This window comes from Apostichopus japonicus, chromosome 4, assembly GCF_037975245.1.
Source record: "Apostichopus japonicus isolate 1M-3 chromosome 4, ASM3797524v1, whole genome shotgun sequence".
NCBI classification, from domain to species: Eukaryota; Metazoa; Echinodermata; class Holothuroidea; order Aspidochirotida; family Stichopodidae; genus Apostichopus; species Apostichopus japonicus.
In genome coordinates, this window is record NC_092564.1 from 22,517,732 (window position 1) to 22,535,440 (window position 17,709).

Below are 17,709 nucleotides of genomic sequence, written 5' to 3' on the forward strand. Positions count from 1 at the left end.
ATAAATAAGCCAATTTAGGACGAAACCGGTCATGAAGTGGAATTTTTCTGGTGTGTTGTTCTTTATTTATTTACTATATATATGTAGGTAATTGCCCTAACTTGTTACAAGTCACAGGGAAGTTGTCAAAGTCATGTCCATGGTCTTGAAAGATGAATTATGTTCATTAATTTAAATCAATCTTTGTCATTTCTCGATTTATCCTGAATTTACAATGCAATTAATGATAAAGAATATTTCCTCTTTTTCTCAGCCACATCATATTTGTTATTGCACCAGTTTCCTGAGATAAATTCAAGCCCATGATTAGCAGCCTGGGGTTAATATGACACTCAGTACAAATCTTACCTGAAAGATGGTATTGAGGAAGCAGGGAGATAAGAGGCCAGGATCATAATGGCTGGTATTGACCTAGCATCCTGTACATGAAAAAGAAACAAAGAATTACAGTCTCTTTTCCAATTATTCTTCTTCTTTTCATTTATTTATTTTCCAGTATAAATATAAATATTTACGAACAGGATATCAGAAGTGAGTATGTAATAAGAAAATATTCCAGCTTTAGGCCCATATGGTTATAACCATTTATAAACCCCCAGAGCAAGTCCCATGTGCGATGCTGGATGCTGCAATACTAGCCCAGTGAACTCAATCATTGGCATGGATCATTTTTCACTAAGGATGTTATTCAACATAGCCTATATCTGTATCAGGGAATAACAAACAATGAATAATATTGAGGTGTTTTGACAATCACTGATGGATATTTAGACTGGTTGACTAACTAGCACTACTAATGTAATCACTAATCACTAATGTAATCACTATCCTACACAAACATCTCTGTCTAGTGTATGGCTTGTCCATCAAAGAGTAAACCGACAATACAAAATACAAACACTAACCTGGAAGTTTGCTAGAAAGTCTGGCAATGCCTTGCTGAACTTCTTGACCAACATCATCTTGAGGTGTTGATTACTTGGCTAGATCAAAAAGATGATTTCAATGAAAAGTGTATATAAGTCATGTGACATGGATATCATAAGTACCCTAACCCTAGATGAGAAAGGCTTATTAGTCATGTGACATGGATATCATAAGTACCCTAACCCTACTGTAGATGAGAAATGCTTAGTAGTCATGTCACATGGATATCATAAGTACCCTAACCCTAGATGAGAAATGCTTATTAGTCATGTGACATGGATATCATAAGTACCCTAACCCTAGATGAGAAATGCTTATTAGTCATGTGACATGGATATCATAAGTACCCTAACCCTAGATCCACTCAGTGTACACTACACACACTAAGTCAGAGGATCAATTCAGTCAAATACATACCTAATTATTTGCCCAGGTAAATAAAAAAACTGGTTCGCTGAGGCCCAATCATATTAAGGAGCTCACCTTTCAATCTAAAAAAAATGCCTTGGCAAGGACTATTAGTTTGCAAAAGGTTGGAGTCCTCGTTTGGTTTTTAGGATTAAAGTTCTTTGATGCGAGATGACTACAGTATTATAGCCATATTTAAAAGATTCTATCACAAGCTGTATATCCATGGCCAAAAAAAGGTCTTATGAAAATTAGAAGAAGGTGCATCATTGTCCAGAGTCTTTTCATTTTTCACTTAGATAGGGTCTGGAAACATTCACTTAAATTAATTTCTACATCACATGACAATTGGTCATCATTGCTTTGGTTTGGAAGTGTATGACAAAATAGCAACATGTGGAAGAGTATAGAGGTCTTCATTATAAGCTTTGATATGTCCAAGAATGTCATGTTTTGGACCAGAAGTCAACATTATTTGTCAAACTAGTTAAAACTACCATTGTGCCATTTGTTTCTTTTTTCTAAATTTTCAAAGTATTCTTAATTTTTCCCCCATCCTCCACCAGTTAGGTTGGTGATCAATCTATTGCTCCCTAAAGCTCATCAATGTAATATCTCAGAGGTTTCCCTGAAATACATATCTTGTTCACTAGAACCAATAGTCTCTGCTTCTTTCTCACTGCATTCTTCTTCCTTAAATTTTGAGTATTTCATACTAAATGCTCTAGTTATAAATTTAAAATATTCCCAAAGTGAAGCTGGAATTGTAAACTGTATCCACACCCAGTACTGAAAAGCTGACAAGGATAAACAGATGAAAGAGTGATCAGACTGAATTCCTGGAGATAATGCGATGTTCGTAACCACATTTCGTACATGACTAGAAACTAAGAAATATTCTCACCTAGCAGTGAATACCTCATAACTAGGTCCACTCGGGGCACCCTCGATCCCCTCAGAGCACCCTAGAACCACTCAGAGCACCCTCGATCCCCTCAGAGCACCCTAGAACCACTCAGAGCACCCTAGAACCACTCAGAGCACCATAGATCCACTCAGAGCACCCTAGATCCACTCAGTGCACCCTAGAACCACTCAGAGCACCCTAGATCCATTTAGAGCACCCTAGATCCACTCAGAGGAACCTAGAACCACTCAGAGCACCCTAGAACCACTCAGAGCACCCTAGAACCACACAGAGCACCCTTGATCCACTCAGAGCACCCTAGAACCACTCAGAGCACCCTTGATCCACTCAGAGCACCCTAGAACCACTCAGAGCACCTAGAACCACTCAGAGCACCATAGATCCACTCAGAGCACCCTAGAACCACTCAGGGCACCCTAGAACCACTCAAAGCACCCTAGAACCACTCAGGGCACACTAGAACCACTCAGAGCACCCTAGATCCATTTAGAGCACCCTAGATCCACTCAGAGGAACCTAGAACCACTCAGAACACCCTAGAACCACTCAGAGGAACCTAGAACCACTCAGAGCACCTTAGAAACACTAGAGGCAGCATTGTAGTGTGATTATTAGTATAGTGCAATACCACTAGTAGAGTACTAGCAGTAATTGGGCTCAACAAACATGAGATTAAAGAGAATTACACAGTTTGGTGTGCATCATTACAGTCCAAATGAATGTAGATATATAAGTAACACTGTGTAGTAAACCTATTTCATAGGTGGTTATAATGCAGTGTTAACATTATCACAGTCACAATGTAAACCAAGATGGTTACAGGGTGTAGTTAACCTTATCACAGTCCCAATGATTAGGTTACGTTCATAGCATTGAAGAGCTTTACCTTTGTCAGCTGATTTCCAATGCCAGTCCATAGAATGGCAATGATCTCCAGCATTCCATTAAGTACATCTTTATCCTTCAGTGACAGCTCAGCATCTTCTCCAACATCTTCATTCTCCTTGTCCAGCTCGTTGTCACCGCTGCTTGAGATGTTAGAATCTCCGCTGGCATTCATGGAGGGAGATTCCCCCTGGGTGGCTTTGATGCAACCTCTTAGACATCGACAGAGCAGCAACATCAAGGCCACTGGCAAACAACACATCCAAAACAAAGTACTTGAAGTAACATAGCAACATAACAATCAGTAAGTTATTTTTGTGGGAAGATTCTTCCCTATTGATTTTCAAAGTGGCAGGTCATTTCAGTTTTATGAGATTAAAGCCCGGGTCACATCGGCGCGATTCAACACGCGATTCAACTCGCAATACAATTGAAGGTTGAATCGCGTAGTTAGACACGGGTATCAACTTGTTGCGCAAGAAAAGTTGTGCCATCGATTTGCAATAGAGCAATGTTCTAATCAGCGCAACTTCTTAGAAGCAACTTTTCTGATCCGCGTGATTTTAGTTGCGAGTTGAATCGCGTGTTGAATCGCGCAGATGTGACCCGGGCTTAACAGAGGTCAAAATGCAAAATAGCAGATAAAATACAGCCAGAATTGTCTCTTCTTTTGCAATGTTACCTGCTTATCTGCATTCACCTAACTCATAGCACCTTTTCAACCATTCTCATGAAAAAAAATTGACTGTAAAAATCTTGTTTGTACTTTGATCTGCACTACAGTGAGTAACTTCCACAAGCTCAGTTAACAGTTCAGTTAATTAATATACTGTTTCACATATTTACCTGCTTCTGCAGTTGACATCTGTTGAGCTGCAGCATGTCTATAGAAGATCCTGCAAGCTCCTTCATTAGTCCGAATTAAATGCATCACCCTCTCGATCTTGATATCAGCTTCTTGGTCAGCGGGGTGGAAGGAATTGAAGAGCAGAGATACCAGCCTACGAGCCAGTGGAGCGCTGGCTACCTCGAGCCGTGCTAACAAATGCTCCATAGACACGATACTTGACACCTGAAGGAAATGAGAGAACCAGTCACTGAAACAACAAATTATAACTTGCAACATTTCATGACCAAAACAGCAGAACTGTAGTTCACAGAACGGTTGAAGGTTCTTTTACCCACTTCACAATATTTTAACCAAAGTTTGGATTGAGCCTAACCACAGCAAGAGAGGTAATAGCACCAGTAACTTGTGTAAACATACTAGTGCTGATAGTTGTAGTCGATTAATCGCCACTACTCACGATTACACTTTGGAAGTTTGATTAATCGCACTTGAAACCTTACTAGCGAATATTCCATTACAAGCTAACACTACACATCATCTGCTTTTGAAAAATATCCTAAACTGCTATAAACAACACTAAAGCAGTTTGTCAGCAAATATCGCAAAAGTATACAGGTTCTCACAATGCTATACTACACTGTTCAGCAGTGCAACATTCAATCCTACCAATGTTTAATCGTTACGCATAATCACAAATTTGAAACTTATTAATCTTTTACGATTGCCAAAGTATTTGTCATTTCTTCAAACATGTTTACAATGACTTCATTACTGGCTTCATTCACACTTATCAGATGTCTGATAGAGTTAATCAACTGTGGTGTAATTTAATTTCAATGTGCAATATATGTGCCTGCTATCTCGCTAGAATAGAGCATAGCTTAGAATGTCCTTCTACTGCAAACACTTGAAATACTAAACATCACACCGCTACAAGGTGTTACATCTATGAATAGTTTGCGTGTTTGCTTTTATTAGTGATAGTAGCTGAAGTAGCCTCAAAGATTAATTTGAAAGTTTTTTCATTTACAATGATGTATTTTAAGAAATGTTGTAGATTGAAAGTTGTTCACAGTTTTTGTTTGGTAAAGGTAGATGTTTTAACATGATTTAGACACCACACGTTAAGACAGGAAAGAAAAAATAAAGACAGTGCACCATGGAGAAAGATTTGGTTTGACTGTATTTCTGTAATGTATAAACGACAGTGATGACGTCATAAATGTAACCGAGTAACCGCGAGAAGAGCTGTGCGATTAATAATAATAATAAACAGTTCTTATAAAGCGCAACTTACAATAAGGTCTCGTAATCGATTATAACTGCCTGATAGTATTAAACAAGCCCAGCACTGGGGATAGGTGCTACCCATAGCAGAGGCCCCGACAAGAGAATTCACCAACTTTTTGCCTTTGGTCAATGAAAAACTACACTATGTTCGACACTTTGGCTAATGACGCAAGGGCCAGTCAAGCCTTGCTACTAACCTACACAATAATACCAAGCCTATTATTTCTGTTCACCACTGCATTTTTAATGTTATGGATTTCTCAAAGTAAATTACAACATATAGTGAAATAATAGTGAATACAAAGACCCACACAATTGCTAAAACATCTGCATCTGAGGACTTGCAGTCATCTTACAAAATGATAACTTTACAGGGTTTCATATCATTGCTGAGCAAACCCAAATACATTCCAAGTTTCTCAATTTCTGCAGTAAAGAAACAAAAAATGGCTATTCCGTGATGAATTCACATTGCGAAGCTGAGCTAAATGGGTGTTAACTGTGTAAATTCATTCATTCATTGCCTGTGCTGTGAGCGTTCCCCATGTTTGGTAAGTGTTTACAAACTTTACAGGTTCATGGGCCGACTTTTCCAGTTTGAAATGAAAACCATCACTGCATTGTACAACTACAGAGATTACAGTATTACATTTATCAGAGGAGAATGATTTTCTTTCATACCCACCAAGTGACACAGTCTTCTCTTGTTGAGGCCTGATTTCTGGTATCAGCTTATGTTTCAGTATCCAATGCTATGTGACCAAGCATAGTCTAGAGAGTTGGCTGCAGCCATAGAACCCCCCCAACCTCCCTCTTCCCTCTGCCCCCCTCTTCCCACCTGGATAAGTCACTGCTGTTTTAGGCATTTTACAGCTTAAATGAAGGAAGGCTGAATGGCACTAGAGATCGGTTTCATCAAAATTGATCTTACGACTTTGAATGAAGTTGTGCAGATACTGGCCTGCTATGAGACTGCAACACTCATTCAACATCTGTATGTTAAGCTCAGTTAGCAGGAATTGATGTTAGGACATACCTTGATGGTTCTGATACCTTTGACCTTCAATAACAACTCCAGGAAACTGATGATAACCTTCTCTGAGGTGTCATGGATGAAATCACCTAGAGACGGCAGAGTGTGTTTCAACCCCCCTCTTCCCCTGCCCCCCTCTTCCCCTGCCCCCCTCTTCCCCTGCCCCCCTCTTCCCCCTGCCCCTTTCCTCCCACCTGGATAAGTCACTGCTGTTTTAGGCATTTTACAGCTTAAATGAAGGAAGGCTGAATGGCACTAGAGATCGGTTTCATCAAAATTGATCTTACGACTTTGAATGAAGTTGTGCAGATACTGGCCTGCTATGAGACTGCAACACTCATTCAACATCTGTATGTTAAGTTCAGTTAGCAGGAATTGATGTTAGGACATACCTTGATGGTTCTGATACCTTTGACCTTCAATAACAACTCCAGGAAACTGATGATAACCTTCTCTGAGGTGTCATGGATGAAATCACCTAGAGACCTCAGAGTGTGTTTCAACCCCCCTCTACCCCCTGCCCCAACCTCTTCCCCCTGCCCCCCTCCTCCCACCTGGATAAGTCACTACTGTTTTAGGCATTTTACAGCTTAAATGAAGGAAGGCTGAATGGCACTAGAGAACGTTTTCATCAAAATTGATCTTACGACTTTGAATGAAGTTGTGCAGATACTGGCCTGCTATGAGACTGCAACACTCATTCAACATCTGTATGTTAAGCTCAGTTAGCAGGAATTGATGTTAGGACATACCTTGATGGTTCTGATACCTTTGACCTTCAATAACAACTCCAGGAAACTGATGATAACCTTCTCTGAGGTGTCATGAATGAAATCGCCTAGAGACGGCAGAGTGTGTTTCAAAAGGGGATGGCTCAGGGGATTGTCCAGGATGTATTTAAGACCCTGTGAAATACAATGAGGTATGAACAAGAGAAATGACAAAGGCTGTAACTACAAAAGGATGAAGAACTTGAATACACTGTACTCAATAAATGATGACTATTACCACTAGCCAGGACATGTTGATCAGCAAACAACACTACTGATCTCCAACGTCAATGCACTGATTAATGTTATGTCTAAATACAACAGTTTGTTGACTATTATTGTCATAAATTCATCTAATCAGCCATTTAAAAACCATTTTAATAATGCTCATGGTACAGTATGTTATTAACTTGTAACCACATTTCAGCAATAACAACATTGTTGTCGAGACATGACAAACTGTTAGTCTTACACCATGCACTTTGTAACTTGGCAGTTATATTTTGTTACTATTTCTAATACTATGATGTCTAGACATTATAAGCTGTTAGTCTTTATACAGCACTATGTAACTTTGGCAGTTTATATTATGTACTGTACCTATTTCTAATACTATGATGTCTAGACATGATAAACTGCTAGTCTTTTATACAGCACTATGTAACTTTGGCAGTTTATATTATGTACCTATTTCTTATACTTTGATGTCTAGACATGACAAACTGTTAGTCCTACAGCACAATGTAACTCTAAATAGGGTAACAAAATGTTGTTGTTTGCCAGAGTAAAATAAAATTAAACAGATTTAGTGGCAAGAGAAACAGTCATGTATCATGGTCTTTCACACTGGATGTCACACTTCCTGTTATTGTATTTGCTATAAATACTTGTTTTCCCTGCATTTCCATTCATTGGTTTTAGCAGCCTTTTACTACCTCATAAACCATCTCAACCTTAATTTTGGGCACTATTGAACCAGACATAACTGAGTCTCGATCATTTGTTATCCCAAGACTTTTGTACTTAGTAGGTTAGGCTTGCTAGTAACGTGTTGTATGTTTAAAAGCTATATCTGTTTAAACTCAGGTTGAAGATTGGCATATCTGCTAGAAGCATGTTGTATGTTTTAAGCAGGGGTGGGTAACCTTTTAGAATGGATGGGCCAGATATAAGGGGTGCAAAATTGACCGGGCCTCACCTAAACAACAATTTCAAACCTTTGATTCCAAGGACTTTCAAGCAATAGGTGTGTGTACTCAATCTGTATTCACAAAAACATAATGTCAAAACAGTATAGTTGATAATTAATGGGGATAATAGGCCTACCTGACAGCAACATTAGTGCCAATAAATTCTAAGCAGCCAGCTTGTTTTTTTGTGATGATGTTAAACAGATTGATTTTTTTTCTTTTTCTTGAGACATCTCACAGACCGCATAAAAATCACTGGACAGCCGCATGTGTCCTGCGGGCCGTAGGTTGCCCACCCCTGGTTTAAAGAGTTATCTCTGTTAAATTTCATGTTTAAGATTCAATTTAAGGGTTAGGGTTTAAGGTTCAATTTAAAAGTGTAAAGAGTCTGCATATAGTACAATATACTTACTTGATTTTCTCTGTGATAAAAAAATTTACTTAAGGACACAAATTTCACAAATGGAAGTTGAAGTCTTTCAATTCTATAAATCTCTTCTGATAGGTGATGGTCACTTGTACAAATAGAGAGTCCTTACCTTAAAGACAGCCACACGAACATCAGGAGAGCTGGTATCGTAGACTTGATCTTGAATGAGCTTGGCCAGGAAGGAAGATACAGCAGCAGCTGGGAGGAGCTCCCAGTAGACACTAACCACCTTACAGACACCCTGTACAGCTGTGACTCTCACAGTAGGACAAGGATCACACAGCAATGTCTAAACAGAAAACAAACATTAGTAAAGAGGTTAATCTAATACTGATACACACAGAGACTGAGACAGCAGCAGCTGGGAGGAGCTCCCAGTAGACACTAACCACCTTACAGACACCCTGTACAGCTGTGACTCTCACAGTAGGACAAGGATCACACAGCAATGTCTAAACAGAAAACAAACATTAGTAAAGAGGTTAATCTAATACTGATACACACAGAGACTGAGACAGCAACAGCTGGGAGGAGCTCCCAGTAGACACTAACCACCTTACAGACACCCTGTACAGCTGTGACTCTCACAGTAGGACAAGGATCACACAGCAATGTCTAAACAGAAAACAAAAATTAGTAAAGAGGTAGGACACGGGTCACACAGCAATGTCTAATAGAAAACCAAACATTATTAAAGGGGACAATCCAATAGTGTTACACACAGAAAAAAAGAAAGTTTGATAATATTAGTTCAAACATTTATTATTAATTTTAATATTTCTGTTGACTGATTTAATTCTATTTTTGATAACTATTTGATACGGTTTTTCATGTCGGTAATGAAGAATCTGATTTAACCTATTCAATGTCATCGTGGTCTCCGTTGTCGTGTCAATATACGAGTATTGATAAACAGATTAAAGTCACTCACATTTAATGCATCAATCTGCTTCTGAAGAATAGCATCCATGCTCTCCTTGTTACTCTCTGGATCTTGAAGAGGAAAAGCATCAATGAGGAGATACGCTGCATTAACCCTCACCCCTGGATTGGCTGCCTGTAAATATACATATTCAAAATTTTAATAAAAATTAATAATCACCTCTGGATTGGCTGCCTGTAAATATACATATTCAAGAGGTATTAAAAGGACACATACTAGAATCTAAGTTAGAAGTTGAGTCTGCTGATGTTTCTGGACTGAGTTGTATTTTACTGGGGTTTGTTGATTATCATCCATCAGAGCTATTTTACTGTTTACTTTATATCAAAACATTTTTAATTCAAGCAATATCTTATTCTGTACGCAATGCTGACAGCAAGACCACACAAAGTGAAGGGGCTACTACATACATTTAATGCTCTCCATAGAATAGGCTCATACAGGGTGCACAACATTTTATCAACTCCTTGCAGTCTCTTCTGCTTAGTGAAATACCCCAGTAGCTGAAATAGAAGGGAAAATTGAAAAACAGATTTAGTCAAAGAAATTTATTTTAATCTGCATCACAAATCACTAGAATCATCGGCTAACTTGATTCGTTAGAAAGATCTGCTTTCCTATGATACATAGCAACTTGTAACATTGGTACAAATATTCTCTTCAGGGAACAGAATCCTAAACATGTAAATTTACAGAATTTATCTTTTTGACATCCAGACTTATTTGATGAGGTTAAACTTGTCTTTGTGTGCCATTAAAGTAATTACTGGGTATAAAAGTCTAATATGAAACTAAGGCAATATTCCATCTCAGCACTATTAAACAAATTTTGATTATAAGTGTACTTATAAGCTGTTCCACCCCCCTATTATATCAATGTGGTGATCCTAAACACAGAAACCTAGTCTATCAAATTGGTGATCCTAAACACATAATCCTAGTCTATCAATGTGGTGATCCTAAACACAGAAACCTAGTCTATCAAATTGGTGATCCGAAACACATAATCCTAGTCTATCAATTTGGTGATCCTAAACACATAATCCTAGTCTATCAAATTTGGTGATCCTAAACACAGAATCCTAGTCTATCAATTTGGTGATCCTAAACACAGGATCCTAGTCTATCAATGTGGTGATCCTAAACACATAATAATCCTAGTCTATCAATTTGGTGATCCTAAACACAGAAACCTAGTCTATCAATGTGGTGATCCTAAACACATAATCCTAGTCTATCAATTTGGTGATCCTAAACACAGACTCCTAGTCTATCATATTAGGGTTGTGCGGGATCCCGGTAGTCAAGTGAATCCCGGTATCCCGATCCCGGTATTGACTTATCCCGATCACAAAGCAATGTGTAAATACTACCGGTATTGGGAAAACAACCGGTTATTACATTCGTTTTGGTATCATTCCCGGGAATCCCGGACATAATAAAAATATCTACGTGTTACTATTTGAAATAAAGAAAACAAAACACGATTTTTTCTGGTTTCTGTGTTCTTAGTTTGAATAATATCTGACCAATTTACGTACTGGCCTAGACCTATATATTAACGAATCAACTTTTCACGTAGTAATTTGCACCTAGGCTACACCAAATATCGAATGTTACTTGCGCTCAGCATGTTACGGGACCTCAAAGTTATTCTGAAATTTTCGTTATTTATTCTTCCTTCAAACGATGATTGTCAAGGTTCCCATGTACAAAATCTTACTCTTATGCATTTCACCTCATTTTGTTATAATAATTATAACGATTTAATAAATTTTCAGCCAAAACCGCAGGGAGTATATCCAGTTTAAATCCATCTTCGCACGGGACTGTATATTATTATAGCCTAGGGTACGGTACAGGTACACACAGCAGTTCTTGAGATTTGATGATGTAATGAAATGGATTCGTTTATTTATGCGGGGGGTTCCACGATGTCATTTATATTTATTTATTCGCTACTTTTTTAATTTTTAAGATCTTTTGTACGAAAGATTGATATTGTACGTATTGAAAGTATATTTTCTGGAGTAAACAAAAGCCGATTAACGATATAAATAAATCTGTACTATTCTTATGTATGTAGTTTATAATCCCGTATTTACGTAGCCCCTTTGTAACATTCTTATTGTCTTAAGTTCCAAACACGTGGTGACTTGTTGATAGTTAAAAACTTTTCATTGTGAACTTTTGAACTTGAAGGGGTTGCCCTATTCCAATATCATGGATTAGTGGGGAACTCCCAATTTATGTTTGTGTACGGATTACAAGTTTAATCCACGTGCGAACGTGTTAATCTAATATCGTACGTCGAGTATGAATGAAGGATGGTGTGGGTTGCTTTTTTCCAAGGTTTGTGCTTTTCTTTTTGGAAGTGTATGTTAAAAAACAAAGGCCCTAATATAGCGTGTTATTTTTTTTTATGAACGTGCGTGTAAGAGTATGTACATAACCTATATGGTATGTATATTGAATGTATGACATTGACAGTCTTGTAACTAAGTGCTTTGAACCGTAGATGAAAGTTGAAGAAAAATACCGGTTGTAGTTACGATACCGGGATTCATGTTGCAACACTACCGGTTGTGTGAAATCCGACTACTGCACAACGCTATATCATATTGGTAATCCTAAACACATAATCCTACTCTATCAATTTGGTGATCCTAAACACAGAAACCTAGTCTATTAATTTGGTGATCCTAAACACAGACTCCTAGTCTATCAAATTGGTAATCTAAACACAGAATCCTAGACTATCAATTTGGTGATCCTAACAACAGACTCCTAGTCTATCAAATTGGTAATCTAAACACAGACTCCTAGTCTATCAATTTGGTGATCCTAAACACAGAAATCTAGTTTATCATTGTGGTGATCCTTAACACAAAAACCTAGTCTATCATTTTGGTGATATCCTAAACACAGACATCTAGTCTATCAAGTTGGTGATCCTAAACACAGAAACCTAGCTTATCATTGTGGTGATCCTTCACACAAAAACTTAGTATATCAATGTGGTGATCCTAAACACAGAAACCTAGTCTATCAAGTTGGTAATCCTAAACACAGAATCCTAGTCTATCAATTTGGTGATCCTAAACACAGAAATCAAATAGAACCTGTGCAAAGCATATAAATTGCTTGCCAGATTCGTAATTTCTTTTGAATTGAACTTGGGCATGCACAAAGTAATTCACAAGTAATTGAAATTTTAATTTGCTTACTTAATATAAAATGTAATGAATAGTTAGTCTTTGTTACCTGTACAAGGATGGCAGCCAATGAATGTGAACCTTGTCTCTTTGCATGTACAGCAAAGAACATCAAGTCTTGAATGCATGACTGCTCAATTGTCTGAATTAAACAGAAAAGACAAAACAAAAAATGAGAAACATTTGTAAACAGAAGACTGGATCCATCTAGGCTAAAGGATTAACAGTGTTGTTGTTGGTGAGACTAACAGCAAACTTGTCTTCTGTAGCCATATGTGTATTATATAAGTTCACCTAATTGTCTATATCTGTTTATTACCGTTGGTCATGGAAACATACATATTAAACAGTCCATGTAAGCTAGCCCCCCTGCTGTAAGCACCCCTGCTGCTGCATAGACCTGGTAAATGCATAGTAAAATATCTTGCTTTTATTCCAGTGCAAAATACTCAACTGAATATTTCTGTAATCATTCAAGGAGTAAAACAGTATTCAATGGAGAAGGTGGAGTCTATCAGAGTCAGACCAATCCAAAGACCAAAATCAGCTATCATTCTGACTGCCATCAAATACCTCAGTCAACATCTACATTGCCAGTATTTATAGTGTAAAACCATTGATCAATTATCACTCACCATGAGTATATCTCCAGTAGCAGTTTTCCAAGCCTTGAAGTATATCTCTCCATAATACTGTACCTCAGCTCTACGGAACCAAAGTAGAATGATACTTATTAAATCACATTATATAACCAGTAGAAGTTGGAAATTAAGTAATTCAACTGGAAGTAGGATTGTGGTAATCCCAGTCTGTTACCTATGTTGAGTTCTAAGGGTCAATATAAATGGAGAATAGCAGAATTATTATGATTTTTCTTTTCTTCTTAGCTGATGGTCTCTTCCTGGGAGGGTGGGTGGGTTTGCCAGGTCTGCAACAGCCTCCCAGTAGGTAATTTAGCTCTCTCACTGAATATTTTGCTTGTCTGCCTACCAAATATTACAACAACAACAAATAACGAAAAGTCTGTTTTCTTTTATGTTTTAAGTTTCTTTGCTAACCTGCAGGAGCCATGATGAGGCATGTCACACTCTGATCACACTCAATATATTATAAATAATGGAACGGCAATGACTGCAGTTTATTATCATTCTGCTAACTCAAATCGCAGCTTTACATACAACTCTCAGCAGGATTTACATAAAAACCCCAGAAAACTCACAACACCAGAATAGGGCACGAAACATCATCTGGTTCAACCCGCCATTCAGTAAGCACATACAGACAACTGTAAGAGGAAGTTTTCTACGACTCATCCAGAGGCACTTCCCAGCAGAGCATAAGCTGCACAAGATCCTCAACAAAAACAATGTCAGCTACAGTACTTATCTATATTACTTTTCTTAATGAAAAAGGCAAATGAATATATATAATTGAAATCGCAATGAGTTGGAAAATCCAGAACAGTAAAAAATTTCCAGCCTCCACCAGGATTCTAATCAAGGCCTCCTGCTTTATATGAAGACACCCTAACCACTAGGCTATGGACGCTGATTATATGTCCAGAGGTTCGAAAACCGGTGAGGGAGGTGGTAATTCTACTGTAGGCATTTGTCACCTGTATCAAACAATACTAGTTCTGTTTGGTGACATATTTTGCCTTACTCTAGAGATCAAACATGATGCTAACCAACTCGAAATCATTTGTGATTCCTAAAGCTGGATCTCGAAAGAGATACTTTTGAGATTGAGATATATATATATATATACATATATATACAGCATATATATATATATATATATATATATATATATATATATATATATTTATATGAATAACCTGCTAATCCCATATACCTAAGCTGGATTTATATACATACAAAAGGTATCCATTTAATTGTACATACTTTGAGCTGAACGGCAGATGGCCTTTAATAGCCGTGTGTAGTTTACTGATGAGCTTGGTGTTCAATCCAAACAAGCCACTCAGAAATGAACGACCCTGAAATAAAAGGAAAGTCTCATAACAAAACTATGGAAGTGATTTTTCAAATAGGATAGTGAATACTATATTCAGAGTTGAAAACTTTCAGTTTAATGACATCTGTTGTTGTTGTTTAAGTATGGAAAAATACTTATTACAGAATTAATGGATGTTGCATTTTTGAGATAGTAACATAAGATCATTGCATAAACCTTTGGTAAATGAAAAGAAAAGCCATATCGGAAGCTCCACAGGATTGAATATTTATATATTCCTCAAACTTAAATTGTTTCTTAAAACACCAATTTCTCAGGATGTGATATGGGACAAGACAAATGTAGACTATCATAATTGTATCCACTGGTTAAAAAATGCCAGTACCTGAAATATCTTTTGGTTTAAATCCAGTTCTTCCAGGCAATTTCCTGACATACAACACACATCAGTTACTGTAAAGGCTTACAGGGCTTATAATGTTAGATATGGAAAGATGTGTAGATACATCTGCATGGTTAGGACTGACTGGCAAGCAGGAAACACAGTCATATTTTCAACCAGCATAATATTATTTCTGCCTCTGTTTTTCCAACAAATTTATGTCACAAAAACCATCATTCCATATCATATATTGCAATGAGTGTCTGGTGATTATTGTATCAATTATATCGTTGAGATACTCACCTCATTCACCTTCAGGAAAGTAGGACATGTCACACACTGCTCAAGGAGATCTTCCATGTCAGAAGAGGATGAATCATTCCAGTTTACAAGACACATAGATCCACTTATGGAGTTCACTGCCTTGATGTCCGCTTGCTATTGATGAAGAACCAGTAATATTTTTAATGTTTAAATGAAAAACAAAATACAGTCAAGACTTGCTGCACTTTGCATAATAGTCAAGATGAGTAAAATTGGTATTTTAACCAAGTCTTACAGCACTGATTAAGGAGTGTTAGGAGTGTTTGCTCAGTGGTTAACGCCAGTGCCTTTCAATCATAAGGTCCCGAGTTCGAGTCACTCCAAGATTAATGTATGTCGTCTAGTTACAGAGTTGTTGACAATTGACAATTCATATTTATGGACGTTAAATATGAATCTAAGAGACTGACTTCGGTCAGCTTGTGGCTTTGATAAGCCAATGATGGCTTATTCGCGAGTTCCTGCTTGCAGGAGGATCTAAAATACATACATTATGTAGAAGCTCTGAGCACTAATTACATTTTTGATATTTCTAGAGATTACTTGGTTAAAGAAGGGGATGACTACCACAAATGCAACTTTAACACATTAAAAGATGTTGAACAACTATCAACAATGTAAACAGGCAGTAAGACTGATAAAATCTCATTTAATTACAATACCATTACATGCCCGAGTAATTCAAATTTAGCGGGGCAGTTTAGCCCAAATATTCAAAAGGATTGTGCATTTTGTGATACAAGCACCAAATTTGGCACACATGTATATAAACATGTTACGAACATATTCAGATATTGGGCCACTCGGAATTCTCTCGTTATGTCCGCCATATTGGATTTCAAAATGGCCGCCATTTGAAATCTACATTTGCGATTATCTCTGGGTCAAATGCTGCTATTGACTTCATTTTGGTGTCTAAATGTATGTTTTTTGGGGCAAGGAATCCAACGGTACCAATTTCACAATCCAATGCACAATCCATGCACAATTCTTAAGTAGGCTGAAGGGGATGCAGCCTGGTAAGCCCCCTCAGCCTACTTGGTATCTGAGGCTAGGTATATATCGGTACTGAAGATACGTGTACATTAACAGTGTCATGTTAACAAGTTCAGCACTGCCAGGAGTACATGTATGTTGTGGACTCATCGTCATGTGCAGTCCCCTTCACACATACAGAGGGCTGTGCACTGAAGGGCAGCCTTCTTGCATTGCAGCGCCTCACACACCCTTTCTGGCACTTGCAAGAAACCAGCTCAATGCAGCTATGAGCTGCCTCAGGTAGCCTGGTCCAGTATGGTGTGTAGTGTCCTCCAGTCATTGACCAACCCCAGTTGGTTGGTGGAGGGAGCTCTGGTGCTGGCAGCAGTATCTGACCCCACACATGTCCACCTTGATACACTGCCCTCTTGACATGTTCCTCTAAAGCTGCCTTCGTTGGAGGGATCAGCTGCACATCGTTCTTCCTTGCGAAGAGTTGACTCCTGGCCGTGTCAATGTCCGTGCATTTGCTGGTTCGATCATACAACAGGATCACGAACCTCTCGATGATGCACATTGCATCGTTTGGTATGTCACGTGGTGCGGAGGACAGCAGCAGCAGCCCCTCAGTGAGTTCTGGCAGTACCGTCCAGACTGCCCACGCAGTCTTCTTGCCATGTCTGGCAAAACTGGACACAGTGTCGCATCCAGTTAGAGCTTGGAACATTGGCAGTGCACGAGCCTTCTCTCGTCCCAGTCCAGCTGCTATTTCGTGTGCTGCTAGGTATCGGAATCTTTGGCCTGTTCCAAATGCCAGCCATAGTTTGTCTTCTGGTTGCAACTCCTGTACCACGGACACTGCCAGCACCACAACATCGGTGTCTACAGTCCGGATGACTATTGAATGGTGTTCATGCTTGAGATGAGATGAGATGCATGCAGCAACATCCGACTGTCAGCCTCTTCATGGTTACATGGGGCGAGTGAGGTCAGATCTGGTAGTAGTGGCTGCCTCTCCATCAGTAATGACGAGTTGCTTGTCCTCCTGGTCAAACCATTCCATGAGAGCTGCTGAGAGGAACCTGAACAACTCGGTCTTGTTGCTGTCCACTCGTAGGAAGTTCTGCCAGTTTCCTGGTATGGCTGCGTTGGCCACCACACGTCTCCGCACGCCTTGTT

At 38.5% G+C, this 17,709-nt stretch overlaps 1 protein-coding gene across 1 annotated transcript in view; it reads right to left on the reverse strand.

Moving 5' to 3' along the window:
• The window catches only part of LOC139966824 (condensin-2 complex subunit G2-like), a 43,406-nt gene that overhangs the window by 11,808 nt on the left and 13,889 nt on the right, over positions 1-17,709 (reverse strand). The window contains exons 7-18 of the mRNA XM_071970203.1: positions 15,532-15,666; positions 14,774-14,868; positions 13,505-13,574; positions 12,919-13,011; positions 10,065-10,157; positions 9,643-9,768; positions 8,821-9,000; positions 7,074-7,226; positions 3,995-4,220; positions 3,150-3,394; positions 906-983; positions 349-419 (exon numbers count right to left, since the gene is read on the reverse strand). Coding sequence (XP_071826304.1) covers positions 349-419; positions 906-983; positions 3,150-3,394; positions 3,995-4,220; positions 7,074-7,226; positions 8,821-9,000; positions 9,643-9,768; positions 10,065-10,157; positions 12,919-13,011; positions 13,505-13,574; positions 14,774-14,868; positions 15,532-15,666 — 1,565 coding nt within the window. The remainder of the gene's footprint in view (positions 1-348; positions 420-905; positions 984-3,149; positions 3,395-3,994; positions 4,221-7,073; positions 7,227-8,820; positions 9,001-9,642; positions 9,769-10,064; positions 10,158-12,918; positions 13,012-13,504; positions 13,575-14,773; positions 14,869-15,531; positions 15,667-17,709) is intronic.